Source organism: Corvus hawaiiensis, chromosome 15, assembly GCF_020740725.1.
Source record: "Corvus hawaiiensis isolate bCorHaw1 chromosome 15, bCorHaw1.pri.cur, whole genome shotgun sequence".
NCBI classification, from domain to species: Eukaryota; Metazoa; Chordata; class Aves; order Passeriformes; family Corvidae; genus Corvus; species Corvus hawaiiensis.
In genome coordinates this window covers 11,522,401-11,550,026 of record NC_063227.1, presented here as the reverse complement: position 1 = coordinate 11,550,026, position 27,626 = coordinate 11,522,401, and the positions used below count along the sequence as shown (strand labels likewise).

Below are 27,626 nucleotides of genomic sequence, written 5' to 3'. Positions count from 1 at the left end.
TACTGCCCAAAACTGAAGGAAATGGTACCCTAGATCTTGCTCTTCCCTGGATGATAGTCTCAGAGCCACAGGGAAGATGAGATGCCAGGCTGGAAAGCAAAAGAGGAAGAAAAGGGAATGTGGAGGATAGTCCCAGTCAGACAGGCTGCTGCTGCTTTGCAGAAAGGCGAAGCTTAGCTGCTAATGACTACAGATGGGACTCTTATCTCGAGGAAAACTTACTTTCCTCCAAAATGAAATCAGCGTTCCCTGAATAAACAGGATAACAAGGCCCATGATTTCCCACTTTTCTTGTTGATATTTTCATGTGAAACAAAGACCACACATTGTCAGGGATAGCAATAGCTCTTCCTTTGTTCCATGGAGAAATGCAGTAACCTTCCATAGATAAACAATTGAGCAAAAGTCTGTGAAGGGGCAGCTGGGGGGAGGAGGGGGGGGGCTGATTATTTACAGATAAAAGGTGTTTTCTCGTAAATGAGAAGGATTCATCTCTAACTCAAGGACTTCAGTAACCAGTTCAGAAGACGTTTCTTAACAGCAGCCGTTCAAACAGAGTTTTCTGTGTATCTCAGAGTCTGTATTTATTAAATACTGCTTGTTTCACACAGATTGATGCAAGGACTCATCTCAAACAGCCTCTGTTTTTCAGATGGTACCTGCAAACTTGATGGGATTTTACCAGGATAATGCAAACCTGGCATGAGGTTCAGTGTGGTAACAGAATCATGGACTCATGGAATGATTTGGGTTGGAAGGGATCTTAAAGCTCCCAGCCTCCCTGCCATGGGCAGGGAAACTTTCCACTAGACCAGGTTGTTCCAGGGCCCATCCAGCCTGGCCTTGAATGCTTCCAGGGATGTGGCATCCACAGCTTCTCTGGACAGCCTGTGCCAGGGCCTCACTGCCCTCACAGGGAGGAGTTTTCTTCTAGTAGCTAACCTATGTTATAAATGAAATTGTTAATTAGTGCTTGTGTACATAAGTATGTATATTAATTGTACAAATAAAAATGCCTAAGCCCAAACCCCAGGATGGGGACGGAGAAAATTTCGGAAGCCTTGGCAGCAGCAGAGAAGACAATAGGCCAGGAACTAATCAGTATGCGAAAAAGTCTATCTCCGGGTGGAGGTAGACCTTATCTGGAGCTATTAACACCACACCTGGGCGATAATTTGGACGATGATGAAACTGATTAACATCTCGGAGTCATTAAAGGAGTATCCCATTCCGGGAACTAAGAATAACTGTTCCAGGAATCAGAGATGGACCATTCATCATCCAAGATGGACAATTCATCAGACCCAGGAAAGGCTTTGTGCAGTCCAACTTCGGGACAAGAAAACATCATGAATATGCTAAATTGCGAGAAGAATAGAATTAATTCGGACTCTGCCCAAGAACTGTATAAGAAGGAACCAGCCTAAGCGACATTCGTGAACTTGGGGATCTGACGTGATAGAGGTCAGATCTGTGTTCACCCAGCACCGATCCCGGGCTCGGGGCTGACCTTTTTTCTGATCATGGCTTTCTGTGTGACCGATCTTTCAGCTGCGGAATAAAATCTATTTCTTTAGTAAATTTAATTTGACTGAATTTCTTTACCTCACCTAAATCTACCCTCTGCTGCCCTTTAGCAGGGAAATTTGGGGTCTGTTTCTGTACGGACATGGACCTACAGCTCCTATTGACTTCCAGGTTAAAAAGATAGGACTTCTGTATAAATGCTTTATGAGCTCCATATATTGTCAGCTCCAATGAAAATTTAATAATGTGCTTGGTGGTGTTAATGCTGAAAGAGTAGCTATAAACCACTCGATTTCTAGTAATCTCCAGGACACACAGTGAGAAATGTATATTTATCCAAAAGCTGTTTCCTCTGGCCTGTGTTGAAAACCCTGAAGGAGATCTGTTTATCTGCACCACCTGGATTTAAAAATCAAGGATTTTTTTCAGCCCTGAAAGTTGGAGCCATCCTCAAAAGGCCTTGGTCTTGCTGCTGTACTCATGTGGCAGATGGGATGATCTTTTGCTCTCTGTGTCTGCCTACCAAATCAAAGGGGCTGTGATAGCATTTACTGCTCTCCACTTTCATTGCCTATACCTGTGCTCACAATGTGAAGAGGTAAAGCACCTCCTGCTGATCTCCCCACCATCAGAACTGTGCTGCTGCAATGCCACCATCCATGCAGGGAGGGGCATTTCCCTTGCTTTCCCCAAGACAAAGAGATTCCAGGGACACATTTGTGCCTCTCCAGTCCTTTGTGCTCTCTGCCCCAGGTCTTCACCTGTAAAAAAATCCACAGCTCGTCTTAAATTCACCGTGGTTTTAGCAGGTACAAATATTCCACGAAATTTAAAGTCCTTGCAGGAGCATCCAGCACTATAATATACATTTAATTACGGAGCTATTAGGAATAATTTGCATAACAATTAGCAGCTAAAGGAGTCACCAGATCCAAGTCACTTCTCTTGAAGCAGTTTTTGTGCAACTGAACCTTTTGAAATCAGCAGGGATTTCTCTTGAATTCGCATTAGAAATAGTGTGCTTTCTCAAATAACAAGGTGTTTAAAAATAACTGTGAGCTTTTATACAGTGCTCTGCTGTCACAGAGATCTTGCCCCACACTGGTGGCAGCGCTACTGGAAACTTCCTCTGTCGAGGACCTCAGCTGCAGGAGGTCTGAGCAGCACAGCTCAGAGCCAGGAGGCAGCAGTGTTGGCTCTTGATTTGTTGCAATGTCTCACAATTTTCTTTGTGCTGAGAATCTTTGCATCTGACCTGCAGCTCTCAGAAAGCAGCAGCTGTTTGGGAATCAGCTTTCGTGAGCGTTGTTGTCTTGTTACATTGTGCACTTTATTGTCAGGGAATAGAGCTCTTAATGAATCAAAGTCAATTGTTTCTCCAAAAGTACCTGGCATTAAGGCGTTTAGGCATGTGCTAAGCAAGAGTTTTACATTGTCTTAAATAAGGACTCACAAAGCTGATTATAAAGTAAAAAAACCAAAACAAAACAAAAAACCCGAAACAAAACAACAACAAAACCCAACAAAACCAGAACTTTCAGGGTTTTTTATCCGCTTATTTTTGCTTCTTTGTGATATATAAAAGCAGCCTGGAAAGTTAACTCTGCTTCTGTATTAACTGTTTGACTTGCGTCTGTACACCAAAAATGGCAGATTTTAGCTTCCACATTTTTGCTGAAGGAGCCAGGGAGAACTGGAGAACCTTTGGGAATCAGCCAAAGAAACAAGGTGATAAAGTGAATGTCTGGTCTGCAGGAACATTTCACTCACAGGGGTAAATGAATAAAAGGTTCAGCAAACTTATAACACTGCTCAGGCTTGCCTTCAGGTGGCAGGGACCAGCAGGACAGCTTTGCTGTCCCTGGCAGCATTAAGAACTGTGACTGTGACATGAAAAACGTTGGGGGTGGTTTTGGTAATTTTTGGTGAAAATAAATTAAAACAGAAGGTGTTCAGCAATGACCTTTTTAGAAAAGTACATTTTTAAAAACCTGCCTTTATCCACAGCTAATACATGGATTAATTAGAATTAATTTAGTTGTAGGCAGTCTGCTCAGGAAAGAGAAAAACAGCTCCTTTGACCTGCACTAGATCTATCATATTTCAAAAAGCAAATAATTTGGATTACGCCATCTCAGAAAATGCCTTGAAATTGCTTAAAGGGAGAACACAACCTTCTTCCTAATCTCTGATCCCTCTAACCCTTGTCCTCTCTCTTCAATTACCTACATTTGAGTTTATATCCTGTATTATTACTCCAGCATAAGCACCATGCCCTTCTGGATGCACAGTGCTTCCCAGAGCTCCTGCAGCACTGTGCAGGTGGAACACAAGGAGGCTTAGGAAGAATCAAAGATGTGGAGATGTAAAATACGGACACCTGCTGTAACCCAGTGACTCAGTGACTGCCCCGTGGCTGGTGTGTGCACTGATGGAGAAGCAGCCCTGAGGACAGGCTTTGAGCAGCTCAGCTGAGCAGATGCTGCCTGAGAGCAAAGGAGAGAGGGCTCTGTGACTCCCCAAAGCTGCTGGGGGATTTCTGCTGGGCCCTCAGAACATGCACAGTAACTGCTCCATTTTTGTGCTCATACTGCTTTTTTTTGACTCCTGTGTGTAGTGGTAAGAGGAATTCTCTACTTGCGGGGTTCAAAATGATCCTCATGAGTCCCTTCCTTGCAAAGAGCGTTGTAGGCAGAAGTATTTGGTCTCTTTGACCAAACTCAGCTCTCCAAATCTGAAGAGTGGATTGCTCCAAGAGAGAGGATGAGGAGGAAAGGTGAGGACATAGCAGGGACAGAGGGGAAAGCCTCAGACAAAACCAGGGCTACAGAGAGATTAGCGGTGCAGGTCTGGTCTAGTGACCCAGCAGCACGACCGAGAGCACACGTGGCTCTGGTGAGCTGTTCCTGGGTAGCTGCACTGCAGCAGAGGGCACCAGAAAGCAATAGAAACCGCTCTGTGCTAACAGCTCGTGAAATACCAATGTCTGCGTTACAGAGACTGGCGGTAGCCTTAGCTCTGTGCCTTTGGTGGGAAGGAACGATGAAGAAAGACTCGACAGCCCTCTGTTGCATACTTTATCATAAACACCGGCAGCGTTAATGGCCGTGAGCTCTCATGGCCCGGCTCAAACCCACACTGTGGCTGCCACTTTGGTGTGGCTCCCGCGTGTTATGGAAGCACCTCGGTGCAGAGGCACCGCTGCCCTGTGGAATGTGTTGTTCTTCCAGCACGCTGAACGCTGGAGACCTTCCCGAGATGGGGAGACGGGTCTCTGTGACCCCTGCAGAGGATGCTCCTGGCCCTTCCGCAGCCGCACTCGGGCTCGCAGCTGCCCCGTGCAGTGCTGTACGGCGCTCACAGCCCCCTTCTCCTGCCAGGGCCACCCGTGCGATGTGCTAGCCCCCAGACGACAGCTGACCCCCGGTAGGGGCGGTGGGCGCCCGCCGGGGCAGCCCAACCGCTGTTCCCCGGTTCCACTCCCCTCCGCGGCCGAGGGTGCCACGCTGAGGGCGGCGGATGGCGGGACCTCCGCGCCGGCCGAGGGAGGGCTGACCCCCACCCCGTCCCGCCCCGCCGGTGCCCGTCCCCTCGGTTCCCCCGGTCCTGCGGGCGGGCGGCGCCTGCGGCGGGCGGAGGGAGTTTCCAGGAAGTGGCCATATTGGATCCATTCAGCCGCATCCACCCGCGGCGGGCAGCGACAGTAGCGCTCCCGCCGCCGGAGCCGCGCCAGTCCCGGTCATGGCCGCCACCGACCTGGAGCGTTTCTCGGTGAGCACCGCCCCGCTCTCGTACGCGCTTTCCCTCGACCACACAACTTGGGGTTTCTTTGTCACTCGGAGGCGGGGGAATAACCCAGTGGGTGGCGGGGACAGGACACCAGGGGGGATGCGCGGCCTCTGCCCCGCCGGCCCCCTCCGGGACCCCGGCGGCGGCGGGGGGGAGCTGGGGAGGGAGCAGGTCGATGCCGGTGCCCGTGGTGGGTGCGAGGAAAGTCCTTGCGGGAAGGTCCTGCCCGCACTGTGGGCGGAGGAAACGGTGGGTGGAGGGCTCCGGGGCCTCGGAGCCCCCTCTGGTGCTGGAACCGGCACCGGCACCGCCATGCTCGGGGACTCCTGCCGGGATGCCCAGGATGGTCACAAAGGGTACCCGGGATCCGTGTGTCCGCAGGCATGCAGCACCCCGCAAAGACGGGCGGCAAGAAATGGGGTCAGACCTTCCTAAATGCGAATTGTTTACATACCACTGGTATCCAAACACTCTGCAATAGTAACTGAGCGGTGTGTATATAATACAGCGAGAGACACGCTGATTCAAACACGGGTAAAGCAAACCCTTGAGGCTGGCTGCTCCCTGAGCCTATGTATGAGGAATGCTGTACAGCAAATATGGAGCGTGACCTGTGCACCGCCGCCTCTCTGCAGCTCACATGTTGTATAACTGCTATCGGAAGTCAATCTGGCTAAAATCTGTGTCGGCTCAAAACTATTCTTTGTCTACAGCTTGAATTTTTTGTTGTTGTTGGAAGGCTGTTCTCGTTAAGTAGCTTGGTATTGCGTCTTGTACGCTCTCAGAGCTAAAAACATTTTTACTGCATTAAATAGCATAGCTCTCCAAAGTCAAAAAACTCTGGTGTGATATTACTAAATAAATGGGAACAGCAGTGGTTGCTGTCTCAATTACAGGCATGCCATTTGAGCACAAACAAGTCCCTGCTACTGTTTTCCCTGTAAGCTACTTTTTGCCAAGAATCTTAAACCCTGTTTCATTTCTTTGAATCCTCGCCCAAAAGTTTCCAGCTCAAGAATGAATTTGCAAGACTGCAACTTCCTTAAAACCTGCATAAAGGAAAATTGAGTTGGGGCTCTTATTTAAAGAAGCTAATATTTCTAGGCTCTGGGAGGAGTAGATTAAGGTAAAGACAGTGGCAGAGAGTGAAAACACCAAGACTCTCTCACTGCAATTCTTTTCTGCATTTGTATCATATAAAAATACTTTTAATGTTAATTTGGTGTGCCTGCAGTTGCCTGTGCAGGTTTTCATAGGTGTTACAGGAATGTAAAATATTGCCTAGTTCTGGAGGAAATTAAATTAATTTGCATTCTTTGGTGTGGGTACTTGAATGCTTGGTGTACTTACATCAGTACTCTGTCACTTTGATTTAAAACAAAACCTTTTTAAAAAAACCTCTTGAAGTTGCTTGGCTCTCATTTGGGCACCAAAGGGAAATGGCTGGGCTCCAGCATGGCTTGAGTGCCCAGCTCCATTAGGAAGAAATTTGCTTGCTTTGTGCAGGGAGCTGGGATGAGTTTATAGGGATCTGCAGGCACGGTAGGTCTGGTGATCTGATGATCTCAGTTTACCTTTTGCCTGGAACCATGGATCTGGCAGAGGTGAATGGGAGAGCAGCATCTTGTTTCCATTTGATGTGGGGCAGATGTCTGTCCCAGCTGCTGTTTCCTTTACTCCTAGCATGTGTCTCAGCTGGTTTTCCTCCAGCAGTATCATGGAAACCTCATGATTCAGGTGTTCTGAGTTGTTCTTTCTGGGGCGCTTATAGGTTTCTTGTTGCCATTTTATATCACTGTACTTCAGCTTCCTGAGCATGAAGTCCATGTGGGAGTAGCTTGTTATTGCTAAGCAAAGGTGATGATAAATTCACTTATTTTTACCAGCCGTTTGTATTTGCAGTAGGAAGTAATGTTGGAAAAACCTCTGAAGTAGGGTTTTGATACACAACGGGTCATGCTATTCAGATTGGTGAAGCTATTTATAAGTGTCCAGCTGACACTGATATCCTGGAATGTAGCAAACTTTAGGTTCGGATAATGTGTTTTGAAAACTCCCCAGATGCACGCTTCCCTTGTACAGTCCTCCAGAATGCCTCTGTCTCCAGCACAATAAAGTTCCCTTCAAGTGCTGCTGTTGGAAATGACCAACAAAAGTAAATGAAAGGAAGTTTGCCCATGGTAAGCTGTCTCTGAGGCAGCAGGATCACACCAGTGGTGCTCAACACTGTTTTTGTGGCTGTAGTGTTGAGAGAGATTTGCTTCAGCCCCTGGAGACTTAAGTTTTCTGCTGATCTGCTCTGAGAACGTGGCTCACTACAGCTGTGTTCAGGTCTTGGGCTGCAGGCATTGCTTCTGGAGACCCATAGCTGCTCACCACCAGGAGGGAAGGAGAATTGATAAAGTTTGGTTCATTTATTGAATACTTTTATTTTGTCATTAAAGCTCAGAGCTTCTCCATTGCCTGGGGTGGCCAGTGGTGAATTAGCACCTGTGGTGACTGTATTGGAGCAGACACTAGCACTATTAGCAAGGATGTTGGGATGTTGAGTGGAAAACAGCCCAACCACCATGTGCAAGCACCAGAAGTTGCTTGAAATGCAGCAAGGAAATGCAGAAGCTGTGAAGGAGCTGGAAAAGCTGGAAGGAGAAAAAGTGACAGAGAAGCGACTGGAAATGCGTAGGAGAGTAAATGGGATGAGATGTGAGACCAAGACTGTAAGACTTCTATTTTCCCAAATCTGTTGCTTTCTCTCTTTTTAAATAAAACCCATTGACCTCACAAAATGCTGTTGCTTAACTATCTGCACTAACCCATGGCCTGACATGGAGGTGCAAAGCCAGTGGACTCCAAACTGAATAGTTCTTGTGAGAAGAACCAGGTGTCCTCAGCCTCAAGGTTGGTCTGGGATAAGAGTTTAACATGAAAAGCTAACTTTTGGCTGATTGTTCTGTGTGGACACTGCCATTGCCTGCATGGACAGGGATGTGTGAATACTGATGCCCAGGGCGGAGAGCACTGGACACATGTACATAGCAGTGTATGAGCTATGGTTGGGGATGGCTGTCCACATGCAGTCCTGAGATTTCCCTTCATGTAAGTGATTAACAGCTAGGCTGGTATTGGCAGCTTTACTATAAATTAATGTCCCTTAGGAGATCTTGCCAAAAAACCACCACTTCATACAGAGGAAAGCTGAATAGCAGCTTCTTCGCTGGAAATAGACAATGGGATTTGCTTTGTCTCAGCAAGTTGCTGAGCTTGGGGAGGATCTGGCGAGTTTGGCAGCTGTGCGTGAGTGCTACCTGCTTACACACCACTGCCTTCTTGTCACCTGCTCCCAGCTCTGTGGGAGGAGAGGAACCTTTGGATGGTGCCTGTTCCTTCCATAACTGCCTGTGTTGTGATAAACTTCACGTGTTGCTGCTGCTTTCTGTAAGCTCAGGGTTCACTTAATGACTGCACAACCTAAACCCACCCTTTCCTGTGAGGGGCCAGTGTGATGCCTTAGTTTGTGAAAGATGGGCTTAAGGAGTGAGCTGAGAACAGCTCTGTGTTCCATGACCAGAAGTCTTATCGTTGCACGTCCTAAGCAGAGGCACACTTTCTTCTAAACAAACTCTCAAGGAAAACCTTTCCATGGCTCAATTCCAGTGGAAAATGGGGTTGATTTGAATTCAGACATTCCCTCTGCTCTCTTTTTTGCCCAGGCAGGTGGCACTATTTGGAAGTTCCAGGATTAAATCTCCTTGTCTGTTTTTGCTATTCAGTTATTTTACCTTTCGCCTGGAAAAACTCAAGTGATCCCCCATGCAGTGTGGAGCACAAGTGACAGATTTTTCTCCAAGCTGGTAGCAGGCACCAGGAAGCCAACCCAGCAGGGGCAGCCCTTCCCCTCCCTGTGCTGGCCAGCTCTTCTGAATCTATAGCGTATGCTTTTTTGGGAAGGAACGATGCAGAAAATGGCCTTCCACTGGAGGGGACAAATTGGTGGTTGCGTCTCCGAGCCCTGAGATTTCTCCCCTGGAATTTTGCCTGTCCTCACACAGGAAGCCAGCTTTGACTGCCTCAACCACAGAACCAATTAACTCAATCTCAGCCCATGGCAGTTAAACACTTATTTTCAGTTTATGGACTGGGTACAAATGTTGCCCAGAATAAGATTTTTTTAAATTTCTTTTTTCTCTTCCCTGCTGTGGTGCTGTCACTGCTGGTAAATCTGGAGTGTCTCTTCCTCCTGTAGCAGAGATGCAACATGTTCTTCTGCGTGGGAGCTCCAGAGCTGCTCTGAACCACTCATAACTGCAGTGAGTGCTGAGGCAGTGGGTGGAAGGACGTGAGCTGGTGGAGACTGAGGCTGTGTGTGCTCTCGGCATCAGCAAAACAGATGAGAGCCTGAAGAATAACTCCCTTTCAGGAGGCCGGCATGGTGTCAGGGCTTGTCATCTGTGCTGTGGTGGCAGCTGTCAGCCAGTCCCCAGCATTGCTGGAAGACCAAAAGCTCCCTAAATATTATCTTCTGTGGCAGAATACCAGTGCTGTCTACAGCTGCGGGGAGAGGCACAGCCCTGTCTCTGAGTGCCCCCGCTGTCCCCAGTCCTGTCGTCTCAAGGCACCACGGTGCAAGCCAAGGGCCCCAGCACTGGGCTGTTTTCCTCTCTCTCCAGGAGCAACAGTCATGCTCATCCCCTTTCCTTCCCATGCTCCTTTGGCTTGGAGCTTGGGAGGGGAAGAAACTGGTATGATGCTGAATTGGCTTTTCCTGGGTTGTGCAATTAAGAGGAGGAATTTGGGAGGTGATGGGACTGAAGGAGATGTTCAGGGGCGTGGGTGTGCTGGTTCACCCTGCTTATGTAGGGTCAGCGTGTGTTTATGGGATTAGTTTTGATTATTCAGAATATGTTTTGGGCACACTTCAGGCTGTGGATGGGAGAAGCTGCCCTGTTTGTTTCAGATGCCCTGTTTGTGCAGCCTTTGGAAATAACATTGTCCTGTCCCGTACTTGTTTTGTTGAGGTCAGCCTTGTGTTTATGCAGAATCTGCTTGTTTCTCCCCTTCCCTGCATCTGCATAGCTGCAATGAGCTCTGGGTTTATACCTGAAGCTTTGCCTTTGTATTCGTGAATCATAAAAATGTCAGACGGCTAAGAGAGTCCATCTCTTCTCCCAGAGCAGTTCAAGTGAGAAAAAAAATCCTGAAAGTGCTGCTCCTGCTCAATCCCAGCCATGCGCTTTCCTTCCAGAGCCTCTTCTCTGGCATAAGCAGCCATGCTCGCCTCCAGTTTGTGACATTGGGATGCAGAAGGAGCCCAGACAGGGAATCATCCTCAAATGGAGTGACGGGAGACTTTCAGAGGAGGGTGGTATCAGTTAGAACCACAGGATTCTTGGATACAGCCCTAGTTACCGCTCTCAGCTTGTGGCTGACCAGGGCCCATGGGGTCAGAGCTGTGAAGGCACCACTTTTAGATGTTTCGATTCCTTTGTGAAACCAAAAAGTGTCCGTCTCCCACGTGCATGGAATTCCAGAGATGTCAGACAGCTTGAGCGAGGTTCCCATGGAGCACCCTGTCTTGGAGCTCTTGCCCTCTCTGGCTGCACTGCCTCAAAACCAGACTGTCACAGGGAGCTGTGGAGCCAGAGAGCCTGGCCTGGATTTCCATCAAAGGGTTGGGGTTCTCGCATCCTCACCTCACCATTGTATGAGATGCTGTGATGACTCTGCATTTTGTGTGCATGTGGGGAATGCATCAAGTCCTCCACAGGCAACCAGCACGCTTCAGCTGGCTCTGGCTGTAACAGAGGCAGGACTCAGCCCTCAGCCTCTGCTCAGCTGGGTTCATGTCTGCCTGCAAAGGACTGTGCAGGCATGCCTTCAGCTGTGGCTGCTGTGGAGCATGTTCCCAGAGCTTGTGGTGATGCTGGAAGATGGAACACTCCCGCATCTGCCAGGATCTCCTGTGCAATCCTCAGGTCTGTTGCTGGGAGAGGAGATCATCCCCGCTGTGTTGAATAGTGTGTGCATTCCTGGGGTGCCTGGAGTGTGGGTGCAGTTCAGGGCATTGCTGGGTCTCTGGTCCAGACCCTGCTTACAGCAGCCTTCCATCCTGAGCCACATTGATCCTGGCTTTCAGCCTGGTCACAGGAAAATGCTACCTGAGGAAGGCTGGCAGCTGGCCTCCCAGCAACATTCCTCTTCCCTTTTTCTGGAGCAAAGGTGCTTCCAGCTCATATTCCTGGATATAGATTTATTCTGTATTTTCATACAGAACAAATAGTCCTTTAAGCTTATCTTTTTGCTATGTGTATTTTTCAAATAGAAGTTTTCTTTTCCTTTTTTCCATTGCTTTGATTCTTCAGATTAAAGATATTCTGTGCTAATACACTTGGAGGCTTTCTGGAGGCATGTGTTAATAGGATATATAGCAGTCAGCTTATTAGTATGATGACTCTGGTTTAGCCCTCAGAGGAGCTGAGTTGCTGTGGTATATTGTGGGATATTCTCTTTCTGGTGTCTTCCAGGCATTATTACAAGAAGTCGTGGTCATTGGCTGGAAGACCTGTTTGTGGAGATCCTGTGGGATGGTTGCATAAGGCAAACTGGGAAAAAGCATACAGCAGTGACAAAAAGCTCTTGGGTTCCCATTATAACTCTGTTCCCTTCTCTAAAAATATACTGGATAATAGTATTTATTGTAATTGGGCAATAAATTCTGGAAATGTATGTGGGAATTAGCCATGCTTATTTTAAGTGGTAACTAAAGCAAATAATTTTGGTGGCTGATATCCAGCGTGGCTTGTTTGGTGTGATGGCGATCCAGATCCTTTTTCCCTTCTTCAACACTTCTTTTAAACTGCTCCAAACGTTTTTCATTCCACTCCTTAAGGGTAGGCTCTCACTTTATCTCCTGGGTTTGTCCCACAGCCACTTGTGTTTGCCCAGTGTCTCCTCTTCCTCATGGAAGGATACTGGGAAAGGGAAGAGATTCCACAGCTTAGAGCAGCTGAGTGTAAGCTGGGAACGCATCTGCTGCCTTGGGTGAACTTGGGGAAGGTCTGTGCTAGATAAGGTGCTAAGATTGGCCTCTTGACAGGGGTAATTGGGAAGTCCATTAAATGAAAAGCCTCAGCAGCTTCTGAATAAATAATTTTAAAAAGAAACTGACTAGGGCAGTGTTGGGTATTGTTGTTTGTCCGTATTTTAGGGTTTTTTCTGTGTAAAAAGTTTTACTTGTATTTTGGACTTTGCTTGGTTTTGAATAGCTTATGGGGGATGGAATTCTCACACTGCCGAGAAGCTGAACTTTCTCATCCTTTAAGGTCATTTTGGAGGAAATGTCTTTCATTTTTGGTTCCATAGCTTTCTCTGTTTTTACCAACTTTCCTTATTCTCAAAGGCAACATTCATGTTTGCAAAACACTGTATACATAACGAAAATCTGGTAAATCCTGCTTTTCTCCATTGTAAACTCTCATCCAGGACTTGTGATAGAGACAAAATGCACATTTAATCCTTTCTTGATTAAGAAAGACCTCACAGTTAATTAATTAGGCTTTATAAATGTTATAGGGAAATCACTAAATAACAGCTTAAGAAAAGGAAGCATGTGGGAATTTTGCTTGTGGTGTAAAACAGAGGAATTTAAGCCAGAAACAGTTAGTTTGTTTGGAGAAAATTAAAACTGATGTTGCATTCACAGGTTGTGAATGGATCTTCTTGGATGTGTGTGGTATAAGAAGATAAGGAGCTTTACTCTCCCTTGAGACTTGGCTCTGAGCATCAGCAAAAACTGTTGTTTTAGCCTGTGCCATTTGATTCTGTAGATGTGTGTAGGATTTTTATGTTCTGTGGTTTGTTGTGGTTTTTTGAAGGAGGAAAGGCTGCTGGGGCTGAAGTGAAGGCAATGCCGTCAGTTCAGCTGTGTGCTCACAAGCCTTGAAGGGAGCAGGCTGGTGCAGAAGGGGAACACGTGGAGTGTGCAGGTCCCTGCTCCTGGTTGGCTGCTGGGAGTGCCCTGCATCCGGCTAGTTGCTGGGATACAGCACAAGGTGTGCCGCAGGAATCCAAGTGCATTTTGGCACCAGTACCTTGGATACAGGAAAGCAATCAAGGAGTTTGCCTAAGGAGTTCCTCCCTTCAAAGGAGCTTGGCTTTCTCACTTAAATCCCTGTCCGCCTTCTTATTGGAGGAGGCTGCAGTGTGTGTTCAGCACTGGATATTGCAGGTGTGCAGCAGAGCCTTTGGTTCCCCGAGACTGCGCTGGGGCACATGGGACATTGTGAAGTGTTGGCACTGGACGAGTGATTTTTTTGAAATATTTGTTTTCCGTAGGTGCTGAGCACTGCACTTCATAACGCACTCACTGGTCACTTGCTGGTCTTAAAGTTTGTGAATAGCTCTTAAAAATGGGTCCAAAAGAACCTCAGCTCTTGAGCCTTCTTGCTTCTGTAGTATTAAGTTGCTTTAATTTTTATTTGGCACATCTTGGTGGTGACTCCATATGTGGTTTCTTCAGTGATGTTTTTGCCTGCCTGGAGTGCAGCTGGGAGCCAGGGGGGATATGAATAAAGGCTTGAGTGTCTGGGAAAATTCTTGGCATTCTTTGAAGAGCGTTTTAACGGTGGGGGGAGGGCTGGGAATTGTGTTGGTTTAGTGTGAGGTTTTCTGGGGGGACTCCAGTGTAGGCTGGGAGCTTATTGTGAGCATGCAGCAACTGGAGATAGCTGGCTGGCACAGTGTCCCCCGCATGGAGAGCTGGCTCAGACATGGCTGTGCTCCCGTGTGCTGTGTGTTGGAAAATAGAAGAAAGGGAAGGCACTTGAGGCTCTGCCCTGCCGTTGCTGGAGCAGTGTTAGGCAACACTATGTTAGTTTTACAGCTCTTTAGGGTTGCTACAACAGGGAAGAACAACTGTTGCCCTCCCTGCACAGGCATAGAAGGCAGAACTGCTCATGGTCTCAGGTGCATCCTGGTTGACTGGCCATGTACCACCACCAGAGTGGGCAGGAGCAGGAGGCAGCAGAGAAGATGATGCTCTTTATCTTCTATTGTTGCTATTGCAAGACAAATGGTAAATCAGCAGAAAGCCCACATCTAAAACTTTTTCTGTGGGCTTGTTTTTTCTTCCTTTCTTCTTTCCCCATCCTGTAAAGTGCTCCATGATGGGGATCTGAAATTTTAAGCCCATGCTTAAGATTAACTGAAAACCTTCAGAACTGAGTGTGTGCTTGCACTTTGCAAATCTCTTTTGAGATTAGGTGCCATTTAGATGTGACGATTTTAGCCTAAGAGGTGCTGAGAGCTCCACTGGCCAGCCCCAGCTGAGTGTGCTTCATTTTGTCTCCAGTGCCAAAGGCATCCACAAGGTCATGCCTACTCCACCTCTGTTGGGCCCTCTGTTAAGATTTACTATGCTCAGAATCCTCTGACTGTCAAATCTGGTCTCATTACCTCTCTTGGACTATCTCTTTCTGCTTAGTAGACTGCAAAGTGCAATCTCATTTACTGATGCTGTTATACATCTAATAGTCATTAGCCTGTGAGTACAAGACAGGTAAAACATTCATGTGTGCTAGTGACTGTTTTGAATGTTGCTCACACCACAGAGACGTTTTTCATACATGAGGTGTTCTCTTGCTGTTAATTGCCCTTCAGCTGTGAGCTAGGCAAAAGAGATATTTTCTTCATGGTAATACAAGTCTGTCCTCACTGCTGTCGCTTTGCAAATGTCAAGTGCCATTTATTGAGCCAGCATTCAGAGATGGAGAGATCCTCCTGAGAGAGGTAATTTGTCAAATTTTTCTGCATTGATCCAGAAGCTGGGCCAAGCCCCAGGGTGTGCCTGCTTGGACAAAGAAGCTGAATTTGGCTTCTGACACTGTTGCCCAAAGGCCTCTAGGCAAGTACTCAACTGCTCCATAACTCAGTGTACTTGTGAAATGATGATAACTACAAGTGCCTTTGTAAGGAATCTTGCAGTGATGGGCATTTGAGGGAGGTTGTGAGGTTGGGCTAGGGACCTACATGTGCTGTACCCTGAAGCAGCCCTTTCTGTTTTCGTGGTTTGTGGAACTGCTGCCTGAAGTTTCCAGCCTGAGCGGGGACAGGCAGTGCCTGGGGCTGGCAGTGCAGCTGCTGCGGTGCCAGCACACATGAGCCTGTACCTGGGACCAGCTTGCTCTGCTTGAGTTAAATAAAGAGCCAAATATCACTTGGTCCTTTCTCTCCTCAGTTGCAAAATGAGACTCCCTGCATCAGGATGGAATGATTTCCTGATTCCATGCCTTTCCGTGCAGGAGACAAGGGAATAGCATCCTACAAACCCCACTGGTGCATGTATTAATCTCTGTGTTGAGTGCACTGTTATGGTTTGTGAATGGGGCATCAAGAGGGTGAAGTCATTGTTTTGTGCCCAGCAGCAGTCCCCAGCTGTGCCGGGTGCTGGGCCAGCCCCTTGGAGCAGTGTCTGTCCTGCCACAGGAGCTCTTCCAGCAGAATCGCGGCCATGCGGAGCAGGGCTTAGGGAGCCTTCCCTGCTCTTCCTCCTGCTGCTCTCTGAGTCACTCTGGTCAGGGACCTGCAATCTGCTAACACTGGTTTCTTTTTCTGTTTTGATTAGACTGTAAATCGGAGGGGAGAGGATCTGTATGTGCCTGGCACTCCATGTCCATGTGTGCCCTGCAGGGCAAAGCGATGCTCCCATGGGAATAGACAGTGCCACAGACCTGCTGCAAGGCATCGGTGTGACACAGATAATGCCTGGACCCAGGCTGAAAAGCACTGGAAGATTTGTTATGGTGTAAGGTCAAGGTGACATCCAGGACTGAGGAATTTAGAAACAAAAGTGTGCCTCAGTAGGGGGAATTGAAGTGCTGTGGAAAAGTCCCATGCAAATGTTGTGTTGTTGCCTCTTGCTGTTTTCTATGTGTGTAAAATGTAAGTGGGAAAAGTCTGGGAAGAGAAGGACCTGAAATACAGCTGCCTTGTGAGCTCTTGGAAGACACAAGCTTCTCCCTGTGTGGGGCTGACATGTGGGGTGCTGCAGCCTGGCCACAGATCCTGGGTTGATGGTGCAGAGGCACTGGAGGGAACATTTGGGAGCAGCAGACACCTTTGGGTTGAAGGTCACTGCTCAAGTGTGAGCCCTATTCATGTAACAGAGAGGAGAGAAAACTTAATTTCCTTCCTCTTTCCATGTAGGTCTTTGCTGTTTGGTCTTGGAAATTGTGATCACTTATGTTTTGTTGGGCTGTAGAAATGGGAAAGGGCGCCTCAGATATAGAAAAGTTTTGTGCTGTCCCTCAGTATATAAGGCTGGGAGTTGTCACTGTTTATCAGCTAAACCATGTGATTTTTGGTTTTCCCTCTTGGTTTTATTCACTAGTTGCTTGTATGCTGATGAATCTGCTGTAGCAGGGCCCAGGGTTTACATTACAAGTCCCATCATGCCAGGTTCTTAAAAATAAATATCACCGTTAAAAAAAAAAGTATCACCATTTATGATTGTGGCATTCAATTACGCTTTTTTTTACCCATATGCTTTCACCTGCATCATTCAGGAAAAAAAAACCCGAGAGTAATCTCAAGCAGGAAACACAAGCATATGTCACTAAGGAGAATTTTGCTGTGGGATTAATTGAAAGATGATACTTCTGGAAATATTTATTTTTTTAGCCAACTGATACCAGAATGGTCTTTTCTATACAAGGTCCAGTCTGTTAATAGGGCTCCTGGTGAAAGCAGGGGAAGCACATCTAAAAGCAGTGAGCTGCTCTGCTCTGCAGCTGAAGGGCAGCTGAACACGGATCTGGTCCCACTGCTGACATTCCCCTGGGTTGTGCCGGCAGTGAGAAAACCACTTTTCCTGGAGCAAGCTGCTGAAAAATGTAATGATGCAGAGTGAAACTGATGCTAATTTGGAGGTGAAGCATGAAGAGAATCTGTGATGGGGTTTTTATTTTTTGAAGAATCATAGGCACACAGTTTGAAGCTGTAGCCTGTGCCCTTCTCACAAGTTTTGTTAATCACTGTCTATGAAGAAGAGCCTAATTAGTATGTGATACTGTGTTGACCCTCTTCTGGGGATTTGGATTTGGTCTCTCTGATTGTGTTTCTTTGCTGCCTTCTCTTGTCTGACTTGCAGTAAAGAGCCAAATAACATATCATCTGCAGCGGATGTGGTCTGTGGCCAGCTGCCCGCAGCAATACTGCTCCATCTTCCTGCCAGCCCTGCGGCCCTGCCACAGGGCACAGCCTGGGCAACCCTGCCAGGGGTGGCCTTGTAAGCCGATATGGGTTTGAAGCACAGTTTTTGGTTCCCCAGGTAGTTCTGTGCTGGTGTGGCCACAGGAATGGACTGGTGTGCCATTGCACATCCCAAATGCATCCTCCGTCTCCAGCAGGCCATGTCCACGAGCTGGGATGCCTAGTGCATTACAGTGCATTTGAAGCACTATGGTTGGAGGTTTCGTTTTAGTTCTTGTGATGCTCAGCTAAATGTGTCGATCTGTGCTACCGAGGACGTGTCTGTCTTTCTGCTGCATGCTAAGAAAAGGGTTCTGTGATGTTGCTGTCAATTCAGAGCTAAAGACTGATGTCCCTCTGGAATGGCTGTTGTTCCTATGGGCATGCCCCCAGATGCCATTTCTGTGCCTGTTGCCTGGACAGAACATTTGTGAAAACCTTTAAAGGATTTTAGATTTGTAAATACATAAATTCTGCTCTGACCTTATGATGAATCTTTCATTTCCCACAAAATTCCAGATTCAAAATATGGTTTATCCCCTTGGCTCTCTGCTTCAAGCCTGAAGATCAGCTCAAGGCACAGAAATCTTTGAAGAGCATGTTCAAAAATTGCAAGTAAAACCCTGGTAGCTGCCCCATCATAGAATGTTATTAGTGACCCAAGAAGGGATGTTCAGGACTGCAGTGGCTATTTGAGGTGAGAGCTCCCACCTGGAGCCATTGCAGACTCTTAATTATCATGTTGTGTAATGGTGAAATGGGCCTCAGGAAAGGTTGGCTGCCTCATGGTTATTTGCAGCCCCAGGATGGGGTCCTGCCTGGTAAGAAGCAGAAGAATTGTCTCTCCAGGCTGTGAGATGGAGGGAACTGGTTCACACTGAGTACTGTGGAGGGTAGGAGTGTTGCAGGGTCCAGTGCAACTGGAAAGGGCAGGGCTGTGTTCCTGCCTGGCTCTTGCAGTGGCTGATCCCATCTGCCTCTGCCATATGATCTGCCCAGCTCCTGTCCTGCAAGGCAGTCTCATTGCTGGCACAAAGTGTGGAGAAAGTTCTACTGAAATTCTTAGCTTTCATTGAAAACAAACAAACCCCCCCTACACTGCTGCATTACTGCTGCCCTCATTTATTGCAGCATTTGTGTTCTGGATTGATTATTTATGGTGAGTGTGGCAGGCTGGCTGCTTCTGCTGGAAAGGATTCTATTTGGGGTGTGGCCTTATCTTTACTAGCAGGTGAACTGTTTCAAGCTGTCCTTGAGCCACCCTGGTATGTGGGAGCTGGCCAAAAGGGCTGGTCATTTCAGGTTGCTCATCAGGATGTGGGCAGGTTCCTCTCCAGCACAGGTCCATACACTAAACTCCACAAGTGAGCAGAAGTAGTGGTTGTATTCACAAGGCTGTCAAGTTTCCAAGCTCGATAGATTGGAGGGAAAGAATAAAACAGTGAAAACTATTTCCCCCCTTTCTTTATTTTCCTAATCTTATTACTTCCCAGCAGCTGTTGCCATTGTTTTTCCTAACACAGCAAAATCCTTTTGGAGCTGAATGACAGCTGAATGCACTGCAAACACAGCAAATGGTTTTCTGCTTTGGTATTGGCAGTGCCTTGAACTTGAACCAGATTATTTCTGCTGCTTACAGAAATAAAGGAAACTGCATTTCAAGGTCACTGGCAAAAAATATTCCACTGAAGTTTGGCTCATTGTTTTAGCAGCTTTGAGAGACGGTGAGCAGTTCTGAGCAGGTATATTCCTGTCCTTTAGTGAACAGCCACTGAGTGCCAAAAAAAGAAGAGAAAAAGCCCTGTGCAGATGCATTTGGGTTTCCCGTGGCCAAGGCATGACTGAGTTCTCAATGCAGCCTTGCCTGGCTGGAGCCTATTTAAATGCAGCTTTGCTGAGCCGGAGCCTATTTTAAAATCTCGAGCAGTGGTGCTGCCTGTTGCCTGGAAACCTCCTCCCAGCCTCAGGCACTTTCAGCCTAATCATAGCCATCGGCGGCCTTTATTTATTTCCTATCCAAAATGTCATCCCAGGCTTCTGGTTTGTTTTTGTTTGCTTGTTTTTGTTTATTATTTAAAATGAAAAGACACAAAGTGTAACCGTCAAACTCGGTGACTTTCTGTGGGAACAGCTTGTTTGGCTGTCACTGCATTGCAGTGGTGGGAACTGGCATTTTAAACTCTGTAAAGTGGTGGCTCAGAGGGACATGGGGAAGAGGAGAAGCGGGGGCTGAGAGATTGGACTGAGAGCCTGAGGAAGCCCCCCAAGCTCAACTGGTGCCTGCAGTGGCTTCCTGCGCCTTGTGACAGCCCCTTCCTCGAGGGGAAAACCAGACCTAATCAACTCTTGAGTCTTTTCCCAGCACACACGTGTCCCAGGTTCCCCTTCCCTGTGTGGTTGTACCACCCCATGCAAGATCCACAGCTCAGCATTGGGCTGACTGGAGCAGCACAGACTCACTTTCAAAACACCCTGTATCCTGGGGGCTGAGCTGTAGCATCTGCCTGTGCTGACAGGTGAACGGAAGAAAGTTAAACTTGGAGATCTCCCTGTTTTAGGGGCCCTTTTTATTTTTAATTCACCTAAACTCTCTGGCCATCTCAAAACCTTGATTACTGATATCAGTTACACATGGAAACTTTAACTGATTGCTCTTTCTGCTAAGTTAGTGAGTGTGATCAATCCTGATCAGATGGAACAGGATGGATCACAAGAGCCCAGCTATGATTCAATTGTGTTTTTGTCCAGGGAGCCCCTTGGGAGAGCACTGAGCTAAAATCATCTGAAAGTGGGTAAAAAATGCTAACCAGAACAACAAGAAGGTTTATATGTGAGGCATAGAAGCTGTTTCAGCTGTCCACAAGTTGTTCTTGTGATTTAAATGGTTTATTTTACAAGGCTGAGAATATTTGTTCTACCAAAGGCAGAGCTAAAGGAGGCTTTGACTCAAAATGCAGTTGAACAAAGGTTTGTGTTTTGTTTAGCAATCTTACTGCAGGCACAGAGCAATACACAAGACTTATCACATCATTTATTTTCCTCTTGACTTCATTTAAGTTTGACAGGCAGCTTAGGCTCTTTTCAGGGATGCTCCTGTCTCTCAGTCTTAGTGCTGGGACATTAAGTTCCAATTGTCAGGAACAGACAGAAGAACCAGAGCCAGACCGAGGGCAGACATTTGTTCCATTCCCATCTTCTATGTGTGCTGGTGATTAAGAAAAACAAGCAATTACCAAAGATATCATGTGGGTGAATGAATCGTGCTCTGAAGTCCTGTCTCCTTGCTTTTCCATGGGTGAGTAAGAGTGCTTGAGAGGCTCCAGGGATGGTGGTCTGGTCCCTGGGTTCAGACATCATTGCTTAGTTGTGCAGAGAGGTGTGCATCTGTTGAAATTCCAAACTTTCCTGGTTTTAGCCACTAGAAAGAGTAATTGTCCTTCTGTCAGCTCCTCTTTGCTGGACTTTATAGCTGCTCTGCTCTGCCTTTCTGTATAGCACAGGTCATCTTAGTTCCTAAGCAAAGTCTCTACAGGTGATTAGCTTCTCTGGGGGAGGGAGGAGACAGAAGGGAGAGCAAAGTGCACACGGGGGAGGCAGGAACAGGAACAGCAGAGGAACGGTGGAGAACTGTGTGGTCCCAGATGGTAAATCAAGAGGGTTCCTTGTGCTGCCTGTGCCACCAGCACCCCCAGTGCCTGAGTGAGCAAGCCTCGCTGCTTGTGGCAATAGCAAAGGGGGAAAGACAAATACTCAGGGAAAAATGCAGAGTCTGTCAAGCTGAATTCACTGCTGGAAGGTTTAAGAAAATAAAATTTAAAAAGTCAAGGAGAAATGAGTGCTAAAACACACCCTGGTGGGTTTTCCTTTGCTAATCTCTCCCAGCTGCATGTAGTTGAAACTCACACTAGTGTTTTCTTTTTTTTGGACCCTGGTAGCTTAGTTCTCCCAGTTCCCCATGAAGATCAGTATTTCACACCCTCTCTCCTGTTGTTTGTGGCTGTTGGGGGGTTTGTGCTGTGATGTGCCAAAACACAAGCTCTTGAGAGCACTGATGGGGTTTGTGCGGTGGCTCTGCAGTGCCCAGAAGGGTGAGTGATGTTGGTCTCATCAGTCTGATTTGGCATCTCAGTGCAGTTTGCTAATCTGGCTTCTTCTCCCTGCCAGAATGAAGAGAAGAGGAACCTTTCTCTGGGGGGCCATGTGGGCTTCGACAGCCTCCCTGATCAGCTGGTCAGCAAGTCTGTCACACAAGGCTTCAGCTTCAACATCCTCTGTGTGGGTGAGCATGGTCCCCTGCAAACAGGCATGGGGGGAAGTTGGGACCAGGATTTCTTGAGTGTCCTGCCCTGCCACAAACCTTGGCAGTGATTTAAGCAAGTCAGAAATGCCAAACTCTTAAAAACACATTGAGTCAAACCAGGAGAATTTCTGTAATCAGTGGGGTATTGCTCATCATCTCTGCTGCAATAGCTTTGCAATAGGAAGGATTAAGGGAAGGCTGTATATAGCAAGTTAAATATTTCCATATGCTAACTGGGGTGGCTGGCACGAGCAGCTTTTGCTGGGTACGATGTCTAGGTAGATGCAGTCAGATGCACCATGGGTTATGTGAGAGCTGCTGGTGATAACTTGGTCATTTCTGAGTGTAAGCATGCACCCCAAATCTGGGCACAAGAGGTTTGTGTCTGAGCTGTGCCTGGTCGGTGCTTTCCCAGGTGTCAGAGGGCTTGAAGCATGGTCGTTTCTGTGCCTGGAAAGGGAGGGAGAGTGTTTCTTATTGACTTTAAAATAATTATATTCTTGGCTTTTAATTTTGGTATTGATGGGATCTAGCAGGCGATGCTGGCTGGAGTACTAGAGACCAATTCCTTTCAGTGATGAGATGACCATCATTTTTGCTTTGGCTGGTTCTTATATGGTATATGATGTCTGATGTATTGTAACCTGTTAGACCGGCAGAAATACATCCAGAGACAGCAGCTCTTAATGGCTTTGTATAGACTGTGCAGTGACACCTGGACAACTTACACAAGGTGCCTGTGCCATACCCAAGTCATTTTTGCATATTCACGACACAAGTAAAAAGCATGGCTAAAATCACAGTTGAAATTCACAGACTTGTTCCTTAGCAGAAGGGTAATTGCAGCACAGGTCAATATGGTTTTAATCAGTGTTGTTCTAGGGGCTACCAGAATGGATATTCCTACATTCTCATTTAGCTTTTTTAAAAATTTTTTTTGGACAAGAGAGAAAAAGTCCCACCCTGTTTGCCAGTTACTACTCCCAAAAGTGCCACAACTGAACAGGAGAATGTAGCTTACGTCAGGAAGTGAGTTCTCCATATGTCTGCTTGCAGATTAATCTAGAGCACCAGGTGGCTTTGTTTCCTTGCACAACTCTTAGCCACAGCTGGTAGGAAGCAATGTGTGTCTCTGCCGCACTCGGAGGTGTTTATTCTCCTGTGAAGAGCAGAGCCTGAGGTGCTGGAAGAAGGAGAGAGCCCAAAGCCCTTGGCAGCAGGCATGGCACCTCTGTGGAGCAGAACTTTCCCACCCTCCTGCTCTCGAACCAGGGTATCTGCTGTAGGGCTCCTCAGCGTGCCTGTCTCTGCTGATGTCGTAGCAGTATGGACTGCCTGGAAAATGAGCAGAGCATAGAAGGTTATTTCCTTGGGTTTCGCCTCTCTTCACCCCCATGACCAATAGGGCTGTATGTAGTGAATAAGGAGTTTAAATGGGGCCCCTTCTAGGCCAATCTGGAAAATATCAGTCTTGTTTAGTTACCAGAAACAGCAATTCAAAGCCTTTCTGGCTCACAAACAGCTTGTCAGCCAAATATTCTGAGATAGAGGTTTTTGTGATGCATCCCAGGTGTCCTTCAATGGCTACTAAAATTGTCCTCTCCACAGCTTCTCTAGTGCAGAATCCCAAGCAAAGTCAGGGGTCATGGAAAGGAAAATAGTGTGCTTTGCTGTGCTGATGTGTTTTGTGTGATACTAGGAGACAAGACCCAAGTTCTCTATGTTGTTCGCATTAAGCATGGGAGGCCTTCAAGAAGGCAGACACCTATGTGACAATTACATGTCTGTTCACAAGCAATTAGTGGTGGCCTTCCACGTGTATTTTAGTTCTGCTCTCTAATTAATGTGCTTTGAAGTACCTGTGGCAAATTCATGCTGCAGTGAGCTGATGATTTGTCCTCCCTAGGTGAGACTGGCATTGGGAAATCCACACTGATGAACACCCTCTTCAACACCACGTTTGAGACTGAGGAAGCCAGTCACTATGAGAGCGCGGTTCGCTTGCGGCCGCGCACCTACGACCTGCAGGAGAGCAATGTCCACCTGAAGCTGACCATTGTGGATGCGGTTGGATTTGGGGATCAGATAAATAAAGATGAAAGGCAGGTCTTGTGCTATCTGCTCGGTGTTTCTGGGCATGCCTCACGCTTAGACATCAACTGCCTGCAGTTCCCCTTGCAGTGCTGCAGAAGTGTCTGTGTCTGTGCTAAAGGAGTTGCTCCCTGTCGTGGCTCTGGTTCTGGGGACAAAGAACAGAGGGAAATGAGTAAACAGCCAAAAAGAGGTCACAGGAGGTCTTTCCAGCAGAGAATGCTGTCCTGCAGGAGCATGAGCTGTTAACCAGCTGTCCTCAGAGCAGGGTCAGGAATTATCTGTTCTGGCAGTGATTGGTGTTTCTGGGCATGTTTCAATTAACTACACAGATATCTTTTTCAAGCCCCAGGTAAAGGCATTCTCAGACTCCAGGGTGTCTCCTTGGTCATGTTACATTGCTACAGACAGATGGCTCAGCCCTGAAATCTGGGCCAAGTTTGGTCTGGGGAAGTAGATCTGTCTATCCATGCTCCACTGTCCTTAGACTTTGCAGTGCAACCTCAAGAATCTCCAGCAATCTTTGGATTATAAAGTCTGTGTGTAAACACCATGCTTTTCCTGTTGTAAGGCTAAATTGTTTGAGTCTTATAACTTAAGTGATATAATGGAATGTCTAGGGGAATTCCTTCAGCCTTTAAACTGTTTAGATTTGCTCTCCAGTAGCTGTTTTGCTAATGGGATGGTTTTAGTTACAGGCCAATCGTAGAGTACATTGATACGCAGTTTGAAAACTATTTGCAAGAAGAGCTGAAAATCCGCCGGTCTCTCTTCAACTATCATGACACAAGGATTCACGTCTGCCTCTACTTCATCACCCCCACTGGGCACTCACTCAAGTCCTTGGACCTGGTGACAATGAAGAAGCTGGATAGCAAGGTAAGGGGTTGGAGACTGTGGTCCGTCTTTCTGGAATGCTTTTGTTGGTACTGATTGTCATGTAGGAGCATTTGTTCCTTCTGTGCAAGTGCTGGACTCCTTCCTGCATGGCAGCTGAGCCATTTTTAGGACTCTGGTAAAGCTTTGTCTGGCCTGGTGGTTGCTGAGGTCCTGTGCTTGTTTTCTCACTGACTTTCCTGAAGAATGTCAGGAAAAACCTGTTTTCCAGTTGGTTGTGTAAATTCCAGAGTATCCCTCTACAGTAAGAGTCTTAGCCAGATTAGCTGGTATTTATCAAAGCCATCAGCTGCGGCTCTATTGGGTGTGAGGATACCTTCCAGCATCAGCAGTTGAACTATGGAGTCCCCTTTGCTGTCCTGACCTGTCAGCAGGGACAGAGGGGCTGAGACATCAACCCCTGTAGATGTCCTAAAGGGGTGGTCAGTGCTGAGGGGACAAGGGCTGAGGAGAAGCATTGGCTGTGTGTGCTGGTGCACAGGGAGTGTGTAAGCTGTTACTGCTGGCAGTGCCAGGTGATCTGGATAGGCAATCACAGTATCTTAAAGTATAGATATGGTGAGGAATTCTCAAGGTCATAGGAATCCTAAAAGTGGGTAATGACAGGGTCTACTGGGGTTGTTTCTTTGTGCATAGGCTATTCTGCCTTAGGGGGCAGGGTGTTACCTAACCAACTACTTGCTGATATTTCTGCAGCTCAGAGCAAGTTTCTGACATAGTTTTGGGTGTTCCAGCTGGCTTCCAGGGAGCTGCAGGAGGCATCAAAGGTCACTAATGGCAGCGGAATCTCTTCTTCTCAATAATTTCCTGTCTTTCAGAGCAGTGTTTTAGCAGCAGGGTGGTTCCTTTCATGTGGCAGATGCTGATCAGTCTACAGAGGGACAGGCATGGCAGGTGGGATCCTGCAGGTCCTGGTGATTCCTTGGATTACACTGAGGGAGCATTCTCTTCTCTGGCTGTTGTTCACGTGCAGGTCTGTTGGACTTTCCTGGTGGGTTGAGTTCCTGTTGTGCAGTCCCTGCTGCTTGCCCTCACCAGCTAGGGCTCATGGCCTGCTTTTCCTTGCCCCCAGTCCAGAGCAGGCACTGGCTTCCCATTGCAGGGGGCTGTTTGTATCTGTAGTGGCTGTTACACTGACTTCATCAGGAATCTGAAAACCTTCCCTTAATAAACTTCTGTCTCTTGGTACAGTGCCAGCATTACATGTTCCCAGAAATATTTTTGGAGGAAAGCTTTTGCACGATTCCCCTTGGTGCTGGTGGTCCCACAAAGCATTTCTCTCCTTTCCTTCTCATTCCCTAATTTTTACATCTCCCTCTGGTTGCCTTTAATGCGGTCCATGGGTAGTACCAAAATAAATCCTTTGTACTTCTGGACAGATGAAAACTTTGTGTGCAGGCAAACTTTTTATATTTCCAAACTTCCACTTAAATAGTGCTCTCTGGAGTCATTTTATTCCGTTGTTCTCATTCCCCTTCTTGCCACAGCATGAGAACATCCTGGATTTCATGCTGTGGTGGCCTCACACAAGTGGGCACATGGAAATGAATATGCAAGTGGAGCCCATTGATATTTTCTGGACATCAGGGATATATGTTGTGTTTCTGCACCAGTGTCATCCCAGGACATTGGGGTGCTTTCCAGGCACTCCTTGAGGGTTTGTGCATGGCAGTGCTGTGCCCCTTTCCCAGGACAAATCAACCATTTGTGCTGGGGGCTGGTGTGTGGGCAGAGTGAAGTGGAGTGTCAGCAAAGCCCAGGCAGTTCTGCCCTCTCCAGACGGGAGCAGCAAGTGGTTACTGAGCAGAGGTGATGTGCACTGACTCACGTCTGCTGCTGTGTGAGCACACTTGAACCTGCCATTCCCCTTGGAGAGCTTTGTGTGGCTGGTGGCCCTGGTTTTACAGTTGAAGAATGGAACCTGTGGAGATGGAAGGTACATCAGAGGCAATGCTTTGCTCTGTGCTCTGCTGGCTCAGCCTCCAGGACTGGTTTAACAGGGAATTTATAGGACCCTGGCTCAGTTCCATCTTTGTTTTAGCCCAACAGTGGCTTGATGTGTCGTCCTGGGTAGGCTTTGGACTCTCTGTGACAATTTCAATAACCAATCTTGCTTTTAGTGTGAAGTTTATGAAACCCCTTCTGGGTAAAGCTGTTTTGTAAACAAAATCTTCCATTGTACTGTAAGACAATTATCTGTTTGGCTGAGCTCATGGCCAGCTGCTGCCTGGGGTATTTAGTTACAGCCAGAGAGCAGAAGCATCTTCAGAAGTGGTTGTAGGTAGATGGAATTTGGCTGGCAGGCTGCCAGTGTGAAGCACATAGGGCCTGACAGGTGTAGGCTTTCCACTGGGTTTAACCTGGGAACAGGAGGAGATAAATAATAGTGCATTTGTATCAGATGAGAAGGTGATTTATTGATTTAAAACACAGCCCTGTCATGGGAAGTGGTGGCACAGTGTGTGCAGCCATGAGCGTCCTGGAGCTCCATGCTTGTCCCTGGGTGGTTTTCAGTCAGCATGTGCTGTTTTGAGCTATGGCTAATTGCCTGCCCTCTGAGAGATGACGCATCCCAGGCAGGTGGGAATGCTTCAGGCAGCCTGTGCCTCAGCTCTTTGGCTTCCAAAATAGGATTTGCCTGTTGGCTTCACTGCAACTTGCATTCATGAACAGTTTGGAGATGGGGAAAAATCCAGCTATATTTCACAGAGCAGAAGCACCTGCAGTCTTATTGCATCAGCAGAATTATTTTGTACCAAATAACAAGTTCTCATAAGTT

The 27,626-nt window shown here is 47.2% G+C and overlaps 1 protein-coding gene across 2 annotated transcripts in view; it reads left to right on the top strand.

The window, feature by feature from the left end:
• Positions 1–5,148: 5,148 nt before the first annotated feature.
• SEPTIN8 (septin 8) overlaps positions 5,149–27,626 on the top strand; it is a 35,561-nt gene continuing 13,083 nt past the window's right edge. For both annotated transcript variants that reach the window (XM_048319584.1, XM_048319585.1), the window contains exons 1-4: positions 5,149–5,298; positions 21,724–21,838; positions 23,766–23,961; positions 24,643–24,829. In XM_048319584.1, the coding sequence (XP_048175541.1) occupies positions 5,269–5,298; positions 21,724–21,838; positions 23,766–23,961; positions 24,643–24,829 (528 nt within the window). In that variant the 5' untranslated portion in view covers positions 5,149–5,268. The remainder of the gene's footprint in view (positions 5,299–21,723; positions 21,839–23,765; positions 23,962–24,642; positions 24,830–27,626) is intronic.